We start from the raw sequence: 20251 nt of genomic DNA, 5'->3' as shown, positions 1-20251 counted from the left end.
TATGTATCTACTTGATGTTTTTCTTGATGAGCACCTCTCTCTTAGACTGTGATTAGGTATAGTAGCAAATCTTTATTGCTCCGGTGGTGTTTCTTAATTCCAGCCACAGCAGAAGTGGAGCCTCCATTCCAGAGACATGCTTGTGAGGAGGAGCCCATAATGAATACCACAGCTGGCTTGTAACGCAAGCGAGGAAGAATACCTTTTTTTTGATACCTGACAGAATTGTTAGGGGATATGCTATTATCCCCATTTCAAGGGGTTAAAATAATTAAGGGTACCTGACTCAAATCTAAGAACTAGATTAAGTATCAATAGTCGTTAAGAAGGAAACGGAGATACTTTTTATTTTGTTTTCGTGACAGTGTCTCACTCTGTCCTCCAGGCTGGAGCACAGTGGCGCAATCATAGCTCACTGCAGCCTCAAACTCCTGGGCTCAAGGGATCATCCCACCTCAGCTTCCCAAGTCACTGGGACTCCAGCCCTGCGCCACCATGCCCATCTAATTTTTTAAAAACTTTTTTTTTTTTTTTAATAGAAATGTGGTCTTACTATGTTACATAGGTTGGTCTTAAACTCCTAGGCTCAAGCAGTCCTCCTGCCTGGGCCTTTCAACGTTTTGGAATTGCAGGTGTGAGCCACTATATCCAGCCAAAAGTGAGATACTTAATTGTTCCTGCCCATGTTTGTATTTTTAAATATTGCTGAAATAGTCACATACTGCCTAAACATAACAGTTAATGAAAATATTTTACTTTTAAAAGCAGAACACATGAGCCAAAAAACAGAATGTTTGACTCATTTAAGTATACCCTCATGACAGGTTTTCAGTGAAAGAATAGTTAAATATTAAATCCCCGATTACTTATTAAAACATGTTCTCATACACACGACACACATATCCAGATTTTATTGTTGAATTTTTGTTTTGAAGATGAGAGCTAGAATTTTATTCTCTGAATATACCTCTAGCACACAACTAGCAACATATTCAGAAAAAGTATCGCTTTTTCTGGCTGTTGTAAATAGAATGTCTAAGTGGGAAAAAAAAGAGTTTGTCCTGAATTTAAAAGAAAAATCGTATTTGAAGTGTTCTGATGGTCTCCTTAATTTTTCATGGGTCAACACTGTTTGCTTACACTAAATTTTGTTTCAATTAGAATTTTTTTCATTCAGCCATTTATTTGTGGTTAATGATTCTTGAATAGAAAAATGAAACATCTCTACAATGGGACTAGGAAAGAGTTAGCTTGGCTGTTAACTGTTGATCTCTAAATTAATTAGATTGCATTGTTTTACAAAGTGGCATATCCAAGGTGTGAATTTTTATACTCTTTGTTATAAAATAATTTTCTTACGCAAAGTATCCTTTTGCTTTACCAACTCCTAATTTCTTTAGAAAGCAGAAGGATGACATGGAGGGCAAGAAGTTGGATGGTTCTCTTTTGGTTTGTTATCTAAAATTACTTGAGTTTGTAGGATGGCAAGGTCTTTCCTTTCACAAATCAGACTAAGTTACCATTCAAAAAATTCGAAATTAGAATTAGTGTAGAGTTTGGAAACTAAATTAATTGCTCTTTGAAGGGTTTCAAATGGGTTTACTTGAACATGTCTGTCTTGGTCAACTTGCGGCTTTACTTTGAATTTATATACATTGTGCATCAAGTGATATAGAAGAGATAAAGCTGCATCTTGTACTCCCAACCAGGAATATAACTATACGTGCTTACAATGTGCATGGTCTTTAAAGCTGATAAATACACCTAATGAATTCCTAGAACAACTGTACAAGTCATCCTTTAAACAACTATTTAGGCCAGGCACGGTGGCTCACACCTGTAATCCCAGCACTTTGGGAGGCCGAGGTGGGTGGATCATCTCAGATCAGGCGTTCGAGACCAGTCTGGCCAACATGGGGAAACCCCATCTCTACTAAAAATATAAAAATTAGCCGGGTGTGGTGGTGGGCACCTGTAATCCCAGCTACTTGGGAGGCTGAAGCTGGAGACTTGATTAAACCCAGGAGGCAGAGGTTGCAATGAGCTGAGATTATGCCATTGCACTCCAGCCTGGGTGACAAGAGTGCAACTATGTCTCAAAAAGTAAATAAATAAAAATAAATAAAAAATTTATGGAGAGTCTGCTCTGTAGCTGGAGGTGTATGTTCCAGGCAGAAGGAACAGTAGATTCAAAGGCCCTAAGCAAAAATTTTGCATGATGTATTTGAAGAGTTGGGGGAGTCTGTCTGTGGATATGCGAACTCTGAGAAGCCTGTTAGACAATCTAAATCAGGTAGGTGGTTAGATATGTATGTCTGCAGTTCAGGGGAGAGGCCTGAAACCAGATATAAATTTGGGAGTTGCCAGGATATAGATGATATTTAAAGCTATGAGACTGAATGAGATCACCAAAAAAATCACATGTAGGTAGAGACTATTTTAAGAGATAGGAAAGATAAGAAGGAACCAGAAAATGAAACTGAGAGAGAATAGCATAGAACTGAGTCCAAAAAAAAAGGCGTGGTGTCTTGGAAGCCACATAGAGTGTGTTTCTTGGAGGGCAGGAATGGCTGGTCAGGTGCTGCTGGGTGGTCAAGTGAAGCAAGACCTGACCATGGGATTTATCAGTGTGAAGATCATTGTTGACTCTGACAAAAACCATTTCAGTGAGATGGTAGGGGCAAGAACTTGATTAGAAATAGTTCAACATAGAAGAGGAAGAGGAGATTTAGAGACAGTATATAACAACTCTTTCAAGGAGTTTTGTTGCAGAGGGGCAAGAAATAGATTGGATGCTTGAGGTGGGAGAAGGATTCATTTTGTTTGATCTGGTTTGGTTTTTAAGTTGGGGAAAATAGTAGCAGGTTTGAATGCTGCTATAATAAAATACTGTAGACTGGGTGGTTTATAGACAACAGACATTTATTTCTTATAGTTCTAGAGACTGGGAAGTTCAAGATCAAGGTACCAGCAGATTCAGTATCTGGTGAAGACTGATTCCTCATTAATTCCCCACATGGTGAGGAAGGGGTGAGGCAGTCTCTGGGGCTGCTTTTACTTTACTCATAAGAGGACCCCACCTTCATGAACGAATCACCTCCCAAAGCCCCACCTCCTGGTACGATCACCTTGGGGATTAGGTTTCAACTTGTGAATTTTTGGTGGGGACACAAAAGTTCAGTTTATAGCAAATGCTGATGGGAATATTCTAGTAGAGAGGGAATGATTGATGGTATGGGAGTGACAGGAGACATTTGCAGGAGCAAGACCTCACGAATGCCTAAGTGGGAGCTCTGTTGCTTACTTGGAGGTGTTGGCGGTAGATGGGAGTGTGGACAGTTCACTTGCACTAACAGGAGGGAAGGTGGAACTCATGGTCCAGGTACTAATGAATAGATAGAGGTGGTGGAGGGAAATAAGCTGATTTCTCCTGTTTTTCTCCATGAAATAAGAAGCACAGTCACCAAGATGTGTGAGCTTGAAAGAGCTGGTATCAGAAGCTCTGAAGAGGAGCGGGGAGACATGAAATGATTAACATGGTTCAGTGGCATAATGGATAGATAGGGAAGGGTGTTATGATTGCTAAGCATTGTTAGTAGCCTTTTTGAGGTTGGTGGTCATTAATTAAAGTGAAGATAGTCAACATGGTTTGTTTCTTTTGAGATACATTCAACTGCACAGATGTAGGAGTAAGAAAGGGGAGAAGATTGACTTTAACCAGTTCTTCCAGAGTGTGACATATGAGAGGCAGGGTAGGGAGTTGAGGTGTGTGCAAAGTAGTGCTTAAGATGAAGGACTGTAGGATTTTAACTGGTTAAGAAAGAAATGAGGGCATGGTGGTAGTGAAGGTTGTAGTATCAGTGCTTGTAGGTTCTGGTGGGGTCAGAAGTTTGTTGCAGTCAGGGAAGTAGAGGAAGTGAGCTGAAAAGAGAGGGATTGGTGGTTAGGGGGTTCTGGTGATTTGTAATGACAAATTCTAGTGTCTGACCACAGGAGCAGCTGAAGCATGGTAGACAGATAATGAAAACCCAAAGAATTGAGACAGAAGTATGTTAAATATGTTAGGTAGTGACAGTAAACCAGCAGCTGAAATCCTTCAGGATGGGGCTAGTTATCTAAGGGTAAATTAGATGTCTACTGGGAGGGGTAATGGACAAAACAGTCTGATCCTGAGGATTTTCAGAGAGGAGAGGAAAAACGTGGTCTGGAAATGGCAACAAGATACATGGAGTCCACTTACCCCATTCTGAGCAAGGGTTATGCTTCTGGAGGGAAGCAATGTCCTCAGGGTAAGCCCGGTTTCTATGAGAGCAAGAAGATAAGTGAATGTTCAGGGAAGACAGTGTTTCAGGGGAAAGGCTTTCAGGAGGTAAGCAGGTAGAAGAGGACATACCAGGGAACATTGTGTTCCTTATGGGAATTAGAGTGTGGAATGAAGGATGACCTATGAGTCAGGGGCTTTTCATAAGTGACATAAACAGATAAAGGGCATATTGAAATTGTCTTGGTCCAAAGACAGTGGTGGCAAGAGTGGTAGAAGGCCCCCTCTTCCTTTCTACTAATAGAGGCCTGGACATGGGCTGGTTTTCTTTTGAGTATGTGGGATAAGTTCCCAATATCTTAGATATCTGTTTAATTTTAAAAATATTTTTAATATTTACAGGTCACTAGTAATTATCAGCACTTTAGATGGGAGAATTGCTGCCTTGGATCCTGAAAATCATGGTAAAAAACAGTGGGATTTGGACGTGGGATCCGGTTCCTTGGTGTCATCCAGCCTTAGCAAACCAGAGGTAAGAATTTTCTGTTAAGTATTGACTGGAAAACTTAATTCTAATGAGTCATTGCTGATATTAAGAAGTTTGGGGCCCTATTGCCCACGTTTGAGGCCTATCTCCCTCTTATAGGTTGTGTCCCTTTAAGTAAGGGCAATTACTTAACTTTTCTATTCCTCAGTTCCCCTCTTGTGAAATGAGATGGATAATAACATCTTCTTAGGATTACTTGGGGCATTAAATGAGTTAATCCTATAAGTGAGCAACTGAGGATCCTATCTGCCATATCAGCATAGCACATTATCTGAGCTATAAATGATTGTTTATTATCATCACAAGGTCTCTAGGAATAATAAGATAAATATAAATAAAAACTTTATTGAATTTTACTACTTAGAAATCTGTGCTGCAAAATCCCATAAATTATTATTCCCTAATTATAAACAGAATTCATCTGAAATTTTTTTGTAATGTAATTCCAGGCAAATTTGATTATTTGCAGAAAATGTATACTTAATAATTTGGAGCTCTAGAATAGTAGAGGGGAAAGAGCATAGATTCAAAGAGACCTCACTTCCAAAGTTACTCTGGCACATGACTTCAAGGCCCTCAGAGTTTTAGTTGCTCTCATCAATAAAGTGAGGACACAGCCTGCCTTCATGGGGTACAGATGGGGGAGATTAAATAAGAGAAGCTGATTTTCCTCACCTTTAGTTTCAATTCTGATGGACGAAGTCTCTCTCCTTTTCTGGAGCTTTAGTCTGTTGTTTAAATTATTTAAGAATGAGTCCATCTTTTGAGTGGTGACTACTAACATTGAAGCAGTCACCTCTGTTTTCCAGAATGCCCGTGGCCTTCTTTTATATCGAGTTGTTCCTGTAGGACACTCCCTAGGGTAGTCTTTTTTCTGTTTTGTCATCAGTCTTTTTCTTTAAAAAGCTTCCTAGCTGATATTAAGTATGGAAAAGACAAAATCTTACATGAGGGGTTTGAGAATGACCTGAATATTGGTGACCAAACTTTCCAGTGGGAAACTGTTATCAGTGACCCATCTATAATAACAGACTTTCCTGTGCTTTCCAGTAAACCCAGCCCGAATCTTTTCTGGTGCACCCAAACTGATACTTAAGGAAACAACACTGCCAAATTTCCACATTTGCTGTGTGCTAAACCCTGAGTAGACTTTATAGGTGGCTACTATTTCTCAGTATACTGAACATATATTTTGAGAATAGAGAACTTCTATTGTGTTATGAGTTATTAATGCAAATAGCAATTTGATTGTAAATTACATTAAGTTTATAATTGAGTATGGTATTCAAGTGAATTACTACTTAAGATAAACTTGTTTATTTTTCTTCTGTTGAGATTATGCTTGGGTATGCATATTTTACTTTATTTTTAAACTAGACATAAGAGATGATCAGCAAAATGAGAAGATTGTAAGCTGCTTACATCTGAGGTAATATCAGTGTGTTGTAGTGGTTCAAAGCATATGTGTGTTTGCAAACTGAAATATACATAGGTACAAAAAGATAAGTTGCATGGTATGGCAAAGTAGAGTGCAAATAGTTTTAATAACCTGAGTGCTAGTAAGAGTGTTTGAGTTATAAGTAGCTAGTTGTATTTGAAGATTTTCTTACAGATAGCAGTTATCTTACAGATAGCTGTTTTTAAAACTACAGTTCAACTTTCTTACTGTCCTTAGTTCGCACCATTTTCTGTGGTTTATTAGGGCTCCCTTGTTTTTAGTGTCCTCTCTCACACCCACCCACCCCCAATCCTAGATCTTTTGGATAGAATCCTTTGAAATGTTGAATCATAGGCTGGGCGTGGTGGCTTATGCCTGTAATCCCAGCACTTTGGGAGGCTGAGGAGGACCGATCACGAGGTCAGGAGTTTGAGACTGTCTCTACTAAAAATACAAAAACTTAGCGAGGCGTAGTGGCAGGTGCCTGTAATCCTAGCTACTCGGGAGGCTGAGGCAGGAGAATCTCTTGAACCTGGGAGGCGGAGGTTGCAGCGAGTCAAGATTGTGCCACTGCACACCAGCCCAGGTGACAGTGCAAGACTCCATCTCAAACAACAACAACAACAAGAGAAATGTTGAATCGAAAGCCTATTCAGAAAGCTCATGGGTTGCTTTTCATGCAGGAAAAGAATCCTGATACCTCTTTGCGTTATCTAGGTTTTACTTTTCTACTTCATAGAAAAAAAAATCTGAAGGCATTTAAACAGCTGTGATAACATGATAGATTAACTAGATTTTACTGCTACCCCAAATTCTTGGGCCATTTCTTGAGAGTAGATGTTTAATATGTAGAGATACTGATGATATAACGTTGTTCCCAGCATTATAACATATACTCGATGCTCCTTACACAGTGTAATCCTCATAGTAACCCTTCTGAGGTTACTACATTGGTCTCATTTTGTAAAGAGGAAATGGCAGCTCAAATAAATTTGCTTGAGGTTGCTGACTGTCTATATATATGATGAGGTTGGAACTGAGCCCAGGCTTGCCTGACTGTACTCCATTCTGCCTGCTCTGAAGCCCTTTTGCCACCTTGTATATACCTCCCTTTCTTTATAAACTCAGGCTGTTCATAGAGTACAGTGGTTCTCAGACCGTTTGGTTTCAGAACCTGTTTAATACTCTAAAAAATTATTGAGGGCTCCAAAGAGCTTTTTTTCAGGCTGGAGTACAATGGTGTGATCATATCTCTTTGCAGCCTTGAATCCTGGGCTGAAGCAATCCTCCTGCCTCAGCCTCCTGAGTAGCTGGGACTACAGACATGCACCACCATGCCCAGCTAATTTTTTTTTGGTAGAGAGAGAATCTCAATATTGCCCAGGCTGGTCTCAAACCCCTGGGCTCAAGTGATCTTCCCACGTTGGCTTCTCAAAGTGCTGGGATTACAGGCATAAGCCACCACGACCAGCCTAAAACAAATGTTTGAAAAACATTTATTTTATTAAAGAAATAACAGTAAACCCACTCCACTATAGCATAACATTTTTATGAATAATAACTATATTCTTTAATACAAAAAATTTAATGAAAAAAGTGGCATTTTACATTTTTGCAAGTCTCTTAAATTTCTGGTTTAATAGAAGACAGTTGGGAGGCTGAGGCAGGAGAATGGTGGGAACCCGGGAGGCGGAGCTTGCAGTGAGCTGAGATCTGGCCACTGCACTCCAGCCCGGGCGACAGAGCGAGACTCCGTCTCAAAAAAAAAAAAAAAAAAAAAAAAAAGAAGACAGTTGTATCCGCTTCTGCCTTAAAAATATTGCATTGTTGTTTTGATTTAACTACATAAAGAAGAAAATCCAGTCACATACAAATGTAGTTGGAAAAGGGAGGAATATTCTAGTAGCCTTTTCAAATAGTTGAGGCCATTCTTTTTTAATACTCTGCCAAAACAACTGGAAGTTTTTTAAAGATTAGTTGCAGTGTGGAATCAGAAAACATATCAATGAACATTTTATACTCTGAACACTAACATCCATTGGTCTGTCTTGCCTTTTACTCATGCATGATTTTATAACTTGGAAAATATTGACTGAGTTACACAGATCTTTTAAATATTGGCATATTTCCTTATGGAATATTTTTTAAAAATCAAATTTGTTGCTGTTAACCACTGATCTCATCAGAAAAGTCTGTAAGTACTGGGAAGCTGTCAAGAGAAAATTTGCAGATGCAAGTTTTTTTGTTTTGTTTTGTTTTTTTGTCTTTTAGAGACAGGGTCTTGCTCTGTTGCCCGGGCTGGAGTGCAGTGGTGTGATCATAGCTCACAGTAGCCTCCAACTCCTGGGCTCAAGCAATCCTTCCACCTCAGCCTAAGTAGCTAAGACTATAGGCGCTTGCCACCAAGCTCAGCTACTTTTTTAAAATTTTTTGTAGAGATGGAGTTTTCTTATGTTGCCCAGGCTGATCTTGAACTGCTGGGCTCAAGCTGTCCTCCTGCCTCAGCCTCCCGAAGTGCTGGAATTACAGGCGTGAGCCACCACGCCTGGCCCAAGTTTTCCAGTATTCTAGAATTCACTTGAAAATGTAAATTTTATCACAAATACTGTCAAGATATGTTCTTTGAAGTAAAAAGTTCACTTTGTTCATTTTTTAGAAAATGTCTACCAGATACCCAAGTCCTATAATCATGATTTTTCTCAGTTGACTTTTGAGTAAAATTGGAGCTCAATGAACAAAGCTGCTAGTTCAGCTCACAACTCAGTTCCAGAAGTGCTTTTCCTCAAGACATGCTTTAGCATGTGAAGAAAGGCTTGTTACATACTTCCTAATTAGTCATGCAGAATAATGAAAAGATGTGTACTCAGGGTCAAGATTTAATGAAATCAGTCATTTTTATTGCTTCATCAAGAACATTCTTAAGTGCAACTGTCTCTATTTTTTTCCTTTTACTTCAGGTGTATGACAGTGAAGAATACATTGTATTCTTAGTTTGGTTCCTGAATTGTGCCAAGGCACCTGCAGTTTTAGTCAGCATTGCTTTTATACCTTCAGGGCAAATAGCAACCCAGTGAAAAGGCAAATCACACCTTGCTTGAAAACTGTTTGCTATTTTGCACCCCTGAAAGAGTCCACAAACCATACTTTGAAAATTACTTATTTGGTATATGATAGAAATATAAGAATATTTGTGAAATTATAAACATATTAGCAAGGAGAGAAGAATGTATTGTGAGTGTGAGTCATCTGTTATTCAGCAAGGTATGTGCTGCTCAGCATCTAGAAGTTATGTTCAAAAGTTGAACATTTGTCCAGTTCAGATTTAGAAAAAAAAAAGTTGGACAAAACACCACAAAAGGATCACCAAGGCCAGGCACAGTGGCTCACATCTGTAATCCCAGCACTTTGGGAAGCCAAAGCAGGTGGATTGCTTGAGCTCAGGAGATCAAGACCAGCCTGGGCAACATGGCGAAACCTCATCTCTACAAAACATACAAAATACAAAAAAAATTACAAACATTAACTGAGTGTGGTGACATGCACCAGTAGTTCCAGCTACTCGGGAGGCTGAGGTGGGAGGATTGCTTGGGCCTGGGAGGCGGAGGTTGCAGTGGGTCAGATCACACCAGTGCCCTCCAGCCTGGGTGACAGAGTGAGACCCTGTCTCAAAAACAAAAAAAAAATCAAAAACTGCCATTTGAAATGCTGTGAATTGGATGCATAGAGTAATACTACCTTCAAAATGCATCCGGTGCAGTGTTTTCTTAAGGTCCTTAACCTTCATAATAGTTAACTTTGTGAGAAATAGTTAACTTCTTCTCTCAGAAACCCAGTGTGTTTGGTTGTAAAGGCTGGTGTAGGGAAGAGGGCCAGTTGTAGCAGGCAGAAAGAGCTGGCATGGATATATAGCAGGTGTCACCTCCCAGGTAACAATAAATAGGTTCATGGCTTCCTGTGGGGACTCCTGTATTAGAATGTCAGTTCCTCCAAGCTTTCATCAAGAGTGGTATGAAAGTTGGGTGCAGTGGCACGTGCCTCCTGAGTAGTCGTCCCAGCTACTCAGGAGGCTGAGCCCAGTTGAGCCCAGGAGTTTGAGACCAGCCTGGGCCACATAGCACAACCCTGTCTTATGAAGAGGAAACAGATTCAACTCAGACCAGAGAAGATGTATTCTCTGCAACTATCAAAGTTACTTACTAATTTGAGAAGCTGAAGGATAAAGGATTTGATAGACTGTATAATAATTTTTAAGTTATTGATAAAGGAATTGATTGTGGATCACATGTACTTTTGCTGGAATAATAAAGCCACACAGGAACTTTTTAGACTATGTGGCATTGTGGAGGAGGGCCTAGGATTCAGGAGCTTCAGTTTTAGTCATAATTCTTCCATTAACTTACTGTGTGAACTGGCTAAATTATTTAATCAGTAGAGCTTTAATTTCCTTCTCTGTAAAATTATAGGATTGGACTACATTTCTAAAGATAATCTAACTTCATGCATCAGGTACAGTCACATGCATGAAACACCCAAGTAAATTATCTGGAGAAATTTTTGAACTTTTCCTTTTACTACATTTAAGGATTCTTCTGAAAATAAAGAACAAATTCACTAGGAATTACCATTAGGTACATACTTGCCTCCTGGCTTGCTCTGATGTTGTTCTTAACCTTTTCTGATCCAAAAGGCTTATAAAATAGTGTATTTTGTTGCTTTAGTGGGATTTTGATTATATCAATGAAAAAAATAATCTCCTGGAAGATAAGGGAAATTAACAGTTCCATTAAGAACAGGATGTTTTAAATTATATTTAGAATGAATTGTATGAATTGTGTACCTTGGGACACACATCTCATTTGCCATTATCTCCTGAAAAGAGTGTGGATACATAAGCTAAAACCGTTAGGGTGCATGTTTGTGTGTCTTAGAATAAAGGATGCACCTAAAGTTCACTGTATTAGCTTTAACAGATGTGCTTAGGTTCTAAGCATAATATTTTTGCCAGTTAATGATAGCTAAGAATATTGTTTTTAATTTTCAGAAGGACCACCTGACATGAAACCTGATTTGCTTTCCTCTAGTAATTTATATTCAGATTCAACCTCGGAGCAAAGCACTAAGGAAATTTGTCTGTGGTTCCCCACTGATTGTCTTAAAATTTTGTTTTGTAACACATGAGCATCGTTTTTTCTTTAGGATCTCTGGGCTACATTTGGATCACTTCACCAAATCTAAGTAGATTGAACTATCTACTTCTTTATGTCTTGGAACTCATTTTTAAATATGAAGACCTTCCTTATTGTTATCCAGAAAGCATATTGTTACTGTGTATATATAACTAATTTGTACTTAGATGAATACCTTTATCTTTTCTTTATTTAGAGATACCATATTTGTTTTCTGTTTTGATTTTCTGTTAAAGATGCTCTTTTTTTCCTCTTAAGAAGAACAAACAACTCTAACGTCTAAACTTAGATAAGGTTTGGGGTTTTGCTTTATTTTAGGCATGTTTCTCCCCAAGGGACACCGCCTTTCTGTTTCAGACAGGTGCAGAAACAGACAGCTCTGATGCTGGTGCTCTCCAGCCTCCTCCCCCTCCCCATATCAGACTGCGTGCATTCCACTAATAGAAAGGCTTTGAAAAGTGGTACTGCCTTTGAAAAGGGCACGGCTTTACTGGTTACTGATTTGTTCAGAAAGAGTCTACTAGTAGACCCTTTTAAGTGTTTATTAAGAGGATCTGTAATCTCTTTTAAAGCTTCTCTTACTTACACTGAAAGCTGTCCAAGTTGTTTTGCAGTTTTTCATTTGTACGCAAACTAGCACATTTTGAGTCTGTGTCATCTAAGATGGCAGTTTATTTTGAAGCGTAGCTGTCAATCATGTAGCAAGCCAATATTTAAATAATTGCCTGGGTTAATTGCTTTTCTTTTAATTATAGAAATGAAACAGTGCTTTAATTTAATTTTGTTGTGTTAATCTCTTAGCATAGCTGAAAGTAGTGCTCTGAAGTAAGCTAATTTATCCCAGCATTGCATGTCACCAAAGGAGAAACTTACTTGGCCCTGTTTTTATTTTCTTATTTTTTTAGGAAATTGGCTCTTCATGTACATTGTTTATGTCATGAATATAGATTAATCTAGGTGAAGGCAGAGATAGTTATTAAAATCAGTGTTCTTTTATCATGACTGTGAGAAGTATGCTTAGTCTGGTAGTTTTCCTTGAGGCAGTTTGTTTTGTAGGTTGACTAAATTAGTGAAAAAAAGAATCAAACAGTTATCTACTTGGTATTTCTCTGCTCTTGAGTACTAATTTACAATTTTTGAAGATAATAAATACCAAATCATTACAGAGTTTTTTCTCAACATTTAAGCATATAGCATGTCACTTGGGATGCATTCTGACTAATACACGGATCTGCTGAACGATCTCATTACCCCTCCCTTTAGGGCGTCATCATCTAATGGTGATGCCCCTTCCCTTGTCTTTCAGGTACCATTCCTGGAGACCCTTTACTTTTATCAAACAGTCTTCCTTTTACTTTCCCCAATGTTTCCAGGGAGGTGTAGAAATATATATTTCTATAATACAATAATATTGAAGCATCCCTTTTTTTTAAGTCACAAATAGTCAATTCTGACGTCTAGTAATGTAGTCAGTTGCTCATTTTGGTTAATTAAGATTTACTGTTTATGTTCTATTCAAGTGTATCATTTTTGAAGAATTAAAATATACAAACATATGTGTTAATATTTCTTTAGCATTGATTGTCCTTATTGATTAATAAAGTTCTTTCAATCCATTAGAGTTTTTATGTTACAGTCAAAGAATTTTAGGCATGGTAGAGCTTTCTGATAAATCAAAAACTGCAGCAGTTTGAGATATTTAATTCTACATTGAATTAATCTTTATTTGGTTTTGAGGCCTTGTTTTTAAACAGATGTGAATCCATGTTTGAGAAAGAAATAACTGACTTTGCATAATTAAGCTTTCTGTCTGCTTTCCCCTTTAATTTACTTCTGGAGCAGGTATTCTCTAGAATTCAAAAAGCTTTTGTTATTTTTGAAATTTTGTATTAATGAGTAATAGTTCTCTCGTGAAGTTTCCAATAGAGAATAAAATAAAGCTGACAATGAATTATAGGTGGTCACATGAGCTAGATTGAGTTTATATTTTTGCTTTTAACTAAGTATACATGTATATATACACATAAACACACACAAGTTACCTTAGAAGATCAAAGTAAGCAGCCCTGGATCATAAACTGTTGTTTGAGTGCACTTTATAGTTTGTAAAATGATATCTATTCTTACTTAGTCATTTACATAGCCCTGTGAAGTAAATACTCTTATTAACCCTAATTTTTTGGATGATAAAATTGGAGATCAAAATGGTTCAGAGATTTGTCTGATGTAGTAAAGCTGAGACTCAACCCTAGATCTTTGTACTTACGTCTTCCCTCTTTCCAACATTTAATGTTTTTTAAAATACCTTAATGCTTACCAATTTATTTGTATTTTCTCTACTAATAATTCTTCATGTGCTTTATGGAAATTAATTACTCAGAGACATCCTGCGTAGAGCACAGTTAGCGCATAACTCAGCACATTTTGAGCACCTAAACTGCTTCTAGGACAACCCTAGTGGGATAGTCACAGGCACCAAAACTTAACACATCCAAAACTGAATTCAACATTGTTGGATTGCAGGAGGGAGGCATGCAGAATTGTGCACTGCCCAGGACAGATATGATTCCTGCCTTCCTAGAACTTATAAGGTACTGTGTGGAGCCAGCTAGGGAGGCAAATATGAAATAATTATAGTGTAAATAATGCAAGTGAGTGTGGTAACTGGCGCAAGGCAGGATAGAGCACAAAGAAAGACTCCAACAAGCTTAAGTGCTTACTTAGCCTGATGGTCAAAGAAGGCCTCTCTTGTATGATCAGGAGTTACTGAGGCAAGAGATGGGTAGAGAAGAAGGGGAGGATTGCTCTAGGAGAGGAAATAGCCTATCTCAAGGCCTTGAGGCGAGAGTTACCATGGCATTTTCGGGGAACTAAGAGAAGTTGAGGATGGCAACAGGAATGAGGGTTGGGAGAGAGTAGCCAAAATGAGCCCATTGAGGTAGGCCAGGCCAGGACCAGGTTATACAGGGTCTAGTAAGCTATGTTTGGCGTTTCAGATTTTATCCTGAGCCATGAGAAACCGTTGAAGGTTTAAGTGGAAGTGATCACTCTGACTGTAGAAAATGGACTGGAACAACAGCAGAAATTGGGAGACTATTTCTAGTCTCCCACGCTAGTTAAGAGACTGCATGGTAGTCATCCAGATGGGAATGATAGACTGGATGGTGACAGTGGAAATGAGTGAAGTAAAGTGATGGATTCAAAGGGTGTTTAACAAGGAAGATCTTTATGAAGATACAAGAGCAAAGGAGGATTTAGTAGTAAATTAAGAACAGGTATAGAAAGGAAGAACATGTGTTTTCTACATATGAGTTTGGAGAGACCATGAGAGATGCTAAAGAAGGCATTTGACTTTATGGGTCTTGTGCTGACAGAGGAAATGTCTGGGCTGAAATTAAAATTAGAATCGCTTGTGTCATGGGAACTGAGAAGATCAATCACCTTGAAAGAAAGTAGGGTGAGAAGACCTATGACCAAGTTTTAAAGTCCAACATTTTAAAATTAAGAGAGACTGATAAGTCAGAGAAAATTGAGAGAAAAAGTGTTTCAATGATAGATTTGTTTTAGTAGGATTTTAGGGATTATCCTGCTTTCCTTCAGATTTTCCCATCTGCTACTTGGTGTGAAGACTTTATGAATATTTATAAATACTTCCATAATTAGAGATAACTGGCTTATAATGCAAATGCCTCTTCAAACAACTCGTTGATTCGTTAGTCTTATTGAAAGTTTTCAGCAAAACAGAACATTGGAAAACCCTTTCCAGTCTCAACTGGGGGAACTTGGAAAGCAGTGGAAAAAAGCAGGAAGCCTGTGGATGTGGATGCCCAAAGTGTTAAAAGCATTAGTCAATGGTTGGAGACCAAAAAGGAATCCGTTTTAAGTTAGTTGTGGAGAGTGACTTTGAGAATCAAGTGAAATAAGGGAACATGAGACATTCTGTAAAACAGTGAAGTGTTCGTTTTTATCCGACGTCACATAGTGAATGAGTAGTAGAGTCAGGGACCCAGGGGATGGAGTTGAATGAGGTGCAGTCAGCTGCTCTGGTTGGTGTGGATACATCTTGATTTTGTATTTTGGATGTGTGCTGTTGCCCCACCACCTTGGTTTGCAAAACAACTAGTATGGCTAGGAAAGTAATTGTTCTAGGTGAAGGAGACTTCCAGATAATAAAAAAGTAAACAATTGAGCATTTTTAATGGCATAGGTTTCTTTTTCTTTTCTTTCTTTCTTTTTTTTTTTAACTTTAAGTTCCAGGATATAGCAGAACGTGCAGGTTTGTTACATAGGTATACATGTGCCATGGTGGTTTGCTACACCTATCAACCCATCATCTAGGTTTTACACCCCACATGCATTAGGTGTTTGTCTTAATGCTTTTCCTCCCCTTAACCCCCAACCCAGACAGACCTCAGTATGTGTTGTTTCCCATGTGATCTCATTGTGTCCATGTGATCTCATTGTTCAACTCCCACTTACAAGTGAGGACATTAATGGTGTATTCATGTATTTCACATCTTCCCAATCTTAATAAGTTGTATCTTTTTATTTATTCCTTGGGATCATCGTTGTAAGCATGTTACTGTATTATTCTAGAAATATTCCCTGGGGTTCTTAGGTGGGATAGGGATGTGTGCCCCTTTAATAAATATTCTAGGACAATTGGTGTTTTACACGCTCTTTCTTCCTTATCTCTACACTCGGTGCATCTGCATCTTGCCACACTCTTTTTCTTACCCTCTATTCTTTTTAAATCTTGTTACTTCTTACCTTATACACAGAACTTGGCTTTTGTTAACTATCAGGGCACTAACTATCAGTGTGTTCCTTTTCCCTGTTTCCTGGTTAGCGAACACAGCGGTCTCACTGAGGCTCCTGCTCCTGAACCCTTTTCAATTTTCAGTCTTATAGTGGGTAAGTTACTTCTGGATATAATTTTTGGGATTTGAGAGTGTTTAATGCTTGAGTCACTAATCAACAGAATGCTAGTGTGTGCAATTCTGGCTTCCAAAACCGAATGAGGAAAAGTTCTTTATAGAAAAATCCTAACTAGGCCGGGCGTGGTGGTTCACACCTGTAATCTCCGCACTTTGGGAGGCTGAGGCAGGTGGACCACGAGGTCAGGAGATTGAGACCACCCTGGCTAACACAGTGAAACCCTGTTTCTACTAAAAATACAAAAGGCCAGACATAGTGGCGGGTGCCTGTAGTCCCAGCTACTCGGGAGGCTGAGGCAGGAGAATCACTTGAACCCAGAAGGTGGAGGTTGCAGTGAGCCAAGATGGCGCCACTGCACTCCAGCCTGGGTGACAGAGCAAGACTCCATCTCAAAAAAAAAAAAAAAAAAAAGCAAGAAAAAAGAAAAATCCTAACTAATAAATGCAGAAAGAATGATAAAATTAGAAATTGCTATTCTAGTTCTTTTGTTGAAATAGGCCATCAAGCAATACTAAAATGGTAAAAAGTTGATGGGACACTTTAAATGGAGGGATCAGACCTATTCCCCCAAACTCAAGTGATTGATAGTAACATCATTAAAAGTGGGGCATGCAAACACTATATGCCTCCTAATATGGTATAGCACAGGGGCCAGCGAACTTTTCCTATAAAGGGCCAGATGGTACTTATCTTAGGCTTTGAGAACCATGTGGCCTTTAGTTGCAACTAGAAAGCAGTCATAGACAGATACATAAATGAATGAATGTGTGGCTGTGTTCCAATAAAACTTTACTTACAAAACAGGCATTAGGCTGGATTTGGCCCATGGGCTCTAGTTTGTAGACTCCTAATATAATAAGAAGTGCACAGCACCAGATATGAAGTCTTCTTGTCAAAACAATTGAACCTGCATCAGATCAAAGCTCCAAGTCTAATCATACTTTTCAGGAAATAAAGGAACATGTTAAATGACATGTACAATCCTGACTGTGGGACATTCTATAGGGCAGATAAGCTGGTTTCTCAAGTAAATCAGTGCATAACAAAGGGGGTGAAAGAAGCTCCTTCGTGGAGGGAAAAGAATCAGATGTAATATGTAGACTTGGAATTCCTCATCGTAAAGTAGATCTTTGAGATAATAGGGGAAATTTAAAAATTTGATGATTTTACTCCAATAAACAAGTATAGAGTAGGTGAGTGGAGATAGATGGAACAGTTGGCAAAATGTTGATAATTGTTGAAACTGGATGGTAGATACATGGGGATTTATTAATCTCTCTACATTCTATATGCTTGAAATTTTTTACAAGTTAAAATAAAGTTGAATGTACCCCAAAAAGTGTGTGAGTCAGTCGGGGAGAGGGGTTGGCTGCATAGAAAAACAGGGAAGAATCAAATGGCAAACATTTTTTCTTATAGTTAGAGGAATTTTTGTTTTTTATTACTGGTAGTACTCATTTTAGTAGTAGTACTTCCTTTATTTTCTCACATGAAATTCCTTTCTCCACTTTAAAACTAACGTTCTTATTTTCACATTTTAATTTCAGATGGAAGTCCCTGATTGCAAGTGCCACTGGTATTCATTGTACCACTTAGATTTTGTTAAGAAACAGAAACGGAATTACTTTACTAAACTGCTTTGTGATTACACAGATAGACTCTGGGAGTTTGCTAGCACCTTTTATTTTAAATTATGAACAGGGAGAAAACAAATAAAGAAAATAAATACAAAAATTTAGACTTTTTAAAATGACTTAAGGGAGAAGCAAGTCACACAATGAGTTTGAGATGCAAAGCAACGAATCAGAACAAATAGCTGCTTATATGAACAAATCAGTGGGATGTGAAAATGCATCACCGTAACCTACATTTTTTTCTACCAAGAGATTTGCAGCTGACTATCGGGTGACTCATTCCTATGCTTAGCGGGTGAGGTAATGCTATTGTGAAGGGTGATGTCATCTCTGTACCTGAACTGCATGCATATATTGCTTCTGTGGCTCTCAAGGAAAAGCTCCATCTGCTTTCACATATGCAGCCTGAAAGACTTGACAAGATTGGCAGAAAGGTCAACAGCCATGTATATGACTCATAAGCAACCAATTAGTGAAGAGCAGCTATTTAAAAGTGAACTTTTAAAATCATAATCCAGAAATATGACATGATGATTCATTATTGAATCATAATGCCTTGTTTTGTGTTTTGTACTTATTGAGTTAATGCTGTTGAGCATTTAACTTTTAAAATAAGGCAGTTTTCTCAGTATGGTCAATCATATCAAGCCTTGGTTCTTTAAACTATATTTTTAATTGAAGATAAGGTTGGTTGGTCAGTCTGTTGGTTGGTTGGTTGGTTGGTTGGTTGGTTGGTTTTACTTTTTGGAGAGGGCAAAAATGGATTTTATTTCATATTGGTTTGGCAATTGATTTTTGCACTTAGGAGACACTGTATTCCCTAAGGACCCAGTACTGCTTTAAAGGAAAAGAGGTTTTTAATGGAAGAGGAAATAAGTCAAAAGAAATGCTATCTGTTTACTGCAGACACACTTACTCCTCTTCCTGTTTTAGTCATGCACACCTGCTTTCTCTGTTTGTACTTTAACCTAATACTACTGTTGAGATGGCCAATTAAAATATCTATTTTTAACTTTATTATCATTTGAATCTAGTGTTCTGGTAAATAAAATATAGAATATTTAACATAATATGGAGGTAGATAACAGTAAATACTTGATTTTCTATCTGATAAGTAACTCAAAACAGAAGATCATATAGGCTAAATACTACATATTGTTATTATAGGGTATGTGCATACTGTGACCTAGATTTGTTATAATGGCAACTTTAAGTTGGACATTCTACAAAAGATAAAAATAAAGGTTTTAATTTTTGAGAACAAAATGTGTTATCTATTATCAGGAAATAGAAGGAAACAAAGAATAAAATAGTTATGCTAAGACTCCAAGGTAATATTAGGTGAGGTATATACCAATGTCACTTGAGAACTTACTAAAAATCAAATGTTTTTTCAGTAAGAGTAACAGGAGTCTTTAAGTGTCTAGAATTATGGTAAACCTTCATTTAATGGTATAGTCTTGAGTTTGATTATAGAGCTCCTGCAAGACTCTTGAGTACCTTTCTTTTGTTTTTAAACTCTTGTTTGGAAATAATTTCAAACTACAGACAGTTGCACAATAAACGTGATACCAAAAAAGAAAAAAAACAAAAACTCTTATATGCTCGGATTTTACCTATCCCGACCAGGTTGCCTGCTTTATATGCTTGCCCATGTCCTCTTACCTACTCTTACTCTTCTCCCCCATTCCCTCATACAAACTTGTTTTTCTTGAAATATTTGAGGATAAGTTAAATATGCATCATGGCCCTTTACTCTTAAATACATCAGTGTGTATTTCCTAATAGAGATATTCTCTTATGTAATTACAAAAGTTATAAGTGTTATCAATTTATATTAATACAATGCCTTACCATCCATATTCGAGTTTTGTCAATTGACCTAATAATATCCTTTATAGCATCCTCTACCCCTAGTACAGCATCTAGTTTAGGGTCAGATATTGCCTTCATTTGTCACGTTAGCCTCTTTTAATCTAGTTTTTTTTTTTTTTTCCCACAACCTTTCTTTGTCAGACATTGACATTTTTGAAGAATATGGTTTCTCTGTTATTTTATTTTTAAAATGGACTTTTCCTTAGTTTGTACTTGCCTGATGTTCAGGCTGTGCATTCTTGGCTGGAATACTACATAGGTGATGAAGTCTCTCTCAGGGCATCTAACTCTCATTGATGATTTTTACTTTGGTTATCCAATCAAGGTATTATCTCCACTATATAATATATAACTTTTATTTTTTAATTTCTT

The 20251-nt window shown here is 37.8% G+C and overlaps 1 protein-coding gene across 2 annotated transcripts in view; it reads left to right on the top strand.

Annotated features, from left to right (window-relative positions):
- The window catches only part of EIF2AK3 (eukaryotic translation initiation factor 2 alpha kinase 3), a 77540-nt gene that overhangs the window by 10922 nt on the left and 46367 nt on the right, over positions 1–20251 (top strand). For both annotated transcript variants that reach the window (XM_033175399.1, XM_033175400.1), the window contains exon 2: positions 4664–4793. In XM_033175399.1, coding sequence (XP_033031290.1) covers positions 4664–4793 — 130 coding nt within the window. The remainder of the gene's footprint in view (positions 1–4663; positions 4794–20251) is intronic.

Source organism: Trachypithecus francoisi, unplaced genomic scaffold (assembly GCF_009764315.1).
Source record: "Trachypithecus francoisi isolate TF-2019V2 unplaced genomic scaffold, Tfra_2.0 Lachesis_group17, whole genome shotgun sequence".
NCBI classification, from domain to species: Eukaryota; Metazoa; Chordata; class Mammalia; order Primates; family Cercopithecidae; genus Trachypithecus; species Trachypithecus francoisi.
The sequence above is the reverse complement of the archived record's forward strand: the minus strand, read 5'-3'. Positions and strand labels throughout refer to the sequence as shown.